The sequence below is a fragment of the Cucurbita moschata genome, unplaced genomic scaffold (genome assembly GCF_002738365.1).
Source record: "Cucurbita moschata cultivar Rifu unplaced genomic scaffold, Cmos_1.0 Cmo_Scf00005, whole genome shotgun sequence".
Taxonomy (NCBI): Eukaryota; Viridiplantae; Streptophyta; class Magnoliopsida; order Cucurbitales; family Cucurbitaceae; genus Cucurbita; species Cucurbita moschata.
The window spans coordinates 6,124,184-6,128,937 of NW_019268521.1; the positions used below are offsets into that span (position 1 = coordinate 6,124,184).

General features: G+C 35.8%; 1 protein-coding gene across 1 annotated transcript; it reads right to left on the minus strand.

The window, feature by feature from the left end:
• Positions 1–666: 666 nt before the first annotated feature.
• Positions 667–3,432, minus strand: LOC111442773 (thylakoidal processing peptidase 1, chloroplastic-like). Its single transcript, XM_023080290.1, has 6 exons — positions 2,390–3,432; positions 1,872–1,940; positions 1,728–1,796; positions 1,509–1,595; positions 1,351–1,418; positions 667–1,144 (listed from the first exon to the last, which is right to left on the minus strand). Exons 1-6 carry the CDS (start codon positions 3,092–3,094, stop codon positions 1,027–1,029), a joined length of 1,116 nt encoding a protein of 371 aa, XP_022936058.1. The 5' UTR covers positions 3,095–3,432; the 3' UTR covers positions 667–1,026.
• Positions 3,433–4,754: the final 1,322 nt, after the last annotated feature.

Below are 4,754 nucleotides of genomic sequence, written 5' to 3' on the forward strand. Positions count from 1 at the left end.
TTTTTTTTTTTTTTTTTTTTTAGTTCTCCAATTCTCGACCTGAAATCAGAGCTCTTAGAATGGCGGGCCTTTTCTTCCAAGTTTCCCCTCAAGATTTTAAAATTGGCCTATTACACTATTACATATCGCAGTGAGCCTCACAATTGTAAAATGCGTCTTCAATTGTAAAATGCGTCTTCAATTGTAAAATGTGTCTATTAGGGAGAGATATTCACACTCTTCTAAGGAATATTTTGTTCTCAGATCCCACAATCTCACAATCTACCCCATTCGGGGCTCATCGTCCTTGCTAGCACACACCCGGTGCTTTGATTCTGATACCATTTGTAATAATCAAAGCTCACCGCTAATAGATATTGTATTCTTTGAGATTTTCCTTTCGAACTTTCCCTCCATATTTTTAACACGTCTATTACATGAAGATTTACACGTATTTGTGGAATTTCACGTTAGAGGAGACTAGATGTTGCATTGATTTGGAAAGAAACCAAATGAATATAATGAAGCTTTGGGCTTTCATAGTTAACCCTATCCTCACCAAAAGCTGCTGCCACGACATTTTTTTGTGCGAGGAATTCGAGGATTTTAGAGTTTTAAGATAAATTCTGCCAAAAATAGAAAGAAGAAATGGGCCTTGCTTTGGGTTTTGGGCTCCAATAAAACATATATGAAAACACATTTTCAATACATACACGAATCCATCTACTTCACAATTATATATACAAAGTGGGCAAATGAAGCTCAAGGAAACAATATAAATAAACGCTCTCATCTTCATATCAATTCTTTACCCAGACCAATGTGGATCTGTCATCAACTGAAATCTAAACACAACGGCGGCTACGGTTTCAACCAAAGATAATTTACAGATGAATGTAGTTCCCATCCAAAGTTCTAATTTGGCTCTCAGCACTTGGCCAAACAAAAAACAATAGAAGAAAAAAAAATGGACGGGTAATTTGAGAATCAATATCAAAATGTTAATAGAGATTCTATCTCTGCAAAAAGATAGCAGATGGTGAAGCGTCAAGAAACTACCACATCTTTCCCTGAATTTTGCTCACTCGCAGTATCAGAAACCTTCGACGGTGGCCAGTATCGGAATACTGATCTACCAACAATGTTTTCGACAGGAAGTGGACCCCTGGAAAAGCCAAATGAAAACACTTCAGAACCATTTCGATGATTCGATAACGTTGAACTATTATCTCAAGACTTGGATGCAATATCTAAAAGAAATTAGACAACAGACCCAATGAGAACAAATAAGGAGCTGGTTTGCCAGATTATACGGATAACATGCCCTGTTGAGAAAAGTGTAGCAAATCGAATCCGAGATAGTCAAATTACCAGTTATGAGAATCAAAACTGTTGTTGCGATTGTCTCCCATGACGAAAACATAGCCTTCAGGTACAAGCTGCAAGACAACATATGACATTCAATAATTTGAGTGAACATGCTCTACCAAATATAAATGTGTTTAATCAGCAAGGGTGGGATGTAATACCACTGGATCCATGTTATAAGAAAGTGGCTCCAAGATAAACTTCTCATTTTGAGCAACACCATTTACCAAAAGTTTTCCATCCCGAACCTGTAGCCATAAAACAAAATGAGCATAGGGAGTCGGAAACTTCCATTATAAATTGAGTTATGTTCAACGGGGTCAGTAAGAACGAAGAATCGAGACTCGGTGAAATCATTCAAACTGATGAAAACAGCTAACCTCAACACAATCACCAGCCTTTGCCACAATTCTCTTGATGAATACATCACTTGACTTATAACCAATTTCCTGCAAGTATACCAAAATTTTCAACAAGAGATCATCGACATACATTTCATAAAAGTAGAGATCGTAGACGCTTACCTGCAAAATTGGAGGTGCCTTAAATATGACAACATCAGAAACACTCGGCTTTCTGAAAAAATATGACACCTGAAAAGCAAAGACTGACTAAGTTAACGAAGAAAAAAGTGATCAACAATTTCAAACAAGTTATTTATCATATTACTCTTCCTTCTTCAACAACCATCAAACACTTGCTTCAGTTATCCTCTCTATATGTCATTTGACAACTGAAACGGGAAATTCAAGCCTTTAAGGAAGCAGGGTTTATACAAGAGAGATAAAAGAAAGTAAACTCCGTCGCATAATGTACACCATCATCCTAAAAACTGTCCAGCAGAACTCCAGCCACATTCCTCCATGGTCACTCAGCATATGACAATTAAAACAAGCTGACCCTTCTAGGCAAATAATGGGTAAAATTCATCGCTCTTGAAACATTTGATAAATGAAACAAATTTTGCATAGTAATTTTAACGTTCTTTTGTAATTCTCCAGATATTTAAAACTAAAATTTCAGTAGAAGAGCATTGTCTGACCTTTTCAGCCAAGATGCGATCGCCCACATCAAGGGTGGGATACATTGATGAAGAAGGTATAGACCTTGGCTCAGCCAAGAAGGAGCGGAAAAGCACACTAACAGTAAACGCTGTAGCGATGGCCTTCGCATCCTCCGAACAGTTATTCAAGAAGCGCGATATCCAGCTGCTCTTCTCTAACCGCGGAGGATTGGGCGGCTGGCTCATGCTCTCATCCATGGCGCTGTCAAAAACTCCATAACTTTCTAATTCACCGCTTGCTAAGGCTGGAATCGATTCATTACATGGTAGCCACTTCGATCCCTGTAAAAATGGGATAATCGAAGCGGCTCTGAAGGAAGAAACGCCAAATACGCCCATGGCCATTGGCGAGGAAGCGGAAGTACCTACAGTTGACTTCATAATCGAGATCAAACCTAGAACAATGGGGCTTTTGCAGCTTTCACCAACAATTTCTCCGGCGATAGTGCCAAACGCCGATGCCGAATTCTTAACCCAACATTTCGAATTAGACGGAGGAACGTCGGAGCGGTAATTGCGCACCGAACCGGAAGGGTCAAATTCCGGCTTCTGATTCGAGCCAAAAATTCGAGATCGGAGCCAGCATTCGTGAACGGCGCGACAATTACCGACACGTATTGAGGCAGATGTTGCAAGGTTTTGAGCGACATAACTCGAGAAGGAGACGGTAACCCTGATAGCCATATCTGTAATATAGAAAACCTCAATAAAATTCTAAAGCAGAGAGCCCTCACTGACTAGAAATGTATTAGAACAAAACCCTATAAGCCGACGACCGTCATTCTGTCGGAGAAACAAGTGAGCCTACGACAGAGAGGAAGAATCGACAATAGCGGCTAAGTTGGGAGACAAAATCCAAAGCGATTAGGGGCTTGAAAAAGCAGAAATTAGGTTTTCAGTGAGAAAAAACGGGGAGCTAATCGTCGGCACGGACGGAGGAATTTCTCCCGGCGCTCTCCTTCGGAGAGAGCGCGAAGATTCTACAAAGGGATTGTGTGAGCAAGAAAAAACACCACGCATTAGCGCGTATGGAGTAATAAAGAAGAAGGTCGTTGATGAATTTGGCCTTCTCTGCAGTCTTTATTTACGATTTTGCCACTCCACATATATTCTCTTTTTTTTTTCCTTGAAATATTTGTTCATTAATGTTTATTTCGTCTCCCACTTTTATTAGCTCATATTAAACTAATATCAAATTTTTGTATTGAAAATTTGTCAAATTTGTACCGTTAAAAAGAAAATATTGTACAACGGTGGCATGGCAGTAAATATTGATCTAAGGGATGGCCATTTTAGCCTTTTTGATATGAAAATATTTGGTATGGACAACTTTTTTTTACTGATTAAAATATAGCCAGCAGCTCCGAGGCTGGATGCTTCGTGCGAACTTCTTGGACACCCAAAAAAATTGGACAATTCACTTGGTGAAATGACAAAAATGTCCCTTGTTCACACATCAAGCCGTTATTTTCATTTTGTTGGTCAGAAATAAAAGTTTTGGAGCATATAAAGTAAAGATATATTAATTCGAGTCAATCATATAGATAACGTAAATGTTGTTGGCTGTTTGATATCCATAAAGTGACATACCTGCTTACGTCACATTTTATTCTTGGTGGAACAAATTTGTTTGAAGGTCTTTGTCCAAATAATAATAATAAATAATAATAATAAATAGTAATAATTTATGTGAAGGTCAACCTTTATTTCCCCACCTTTTTAAGTTTGATTTTTTCGAATTTTTTTATTTACTTTATTTTATGGTTACATTTAGTTTAACTAAATGTATTATTGAAAAGTTTTTACTATATTATTAAATTTTTTAATTTTTGTTTAAAATCAGTAAATTTATTAGTATAAATTTAAATTTTGTAAAAGGTTAAATAGGTCCAAGAAAACCTAAATTAATAAAAATATCCATAAAATTTATATTTTATCTTAAAAAATACCTATAAACTTTTAAAAGTTTTAATAATACCTTAAAACTTTCAATAAAAAAAAAAAATTCAAAAGTTTTATTAATATCCTTTCCTTAAGAAAAATTATATACATTTATTATTAGTATTATATTTAAAAACTACCTATAAAATTTTAGATGTAGCCTTCAAACTATACATTTATAAAAAAAATGTTCAAAAAAATTATTATCGTCAATTTATGGACGAAAGACGTCTATCAACATCCCATTGATTATCTACCGACATTTTTGTGTTACTTTAGAAAGTTAAATGTTTCTTTTAAACGTGGTACTATCGGTAAATATATTTTTTAATTATTTTTCAATTTTTAAAAAAGCTTTAAAGGTGGTTTTTTTTTTTTTTTTTTTTTTTAAAACTGGGATCAA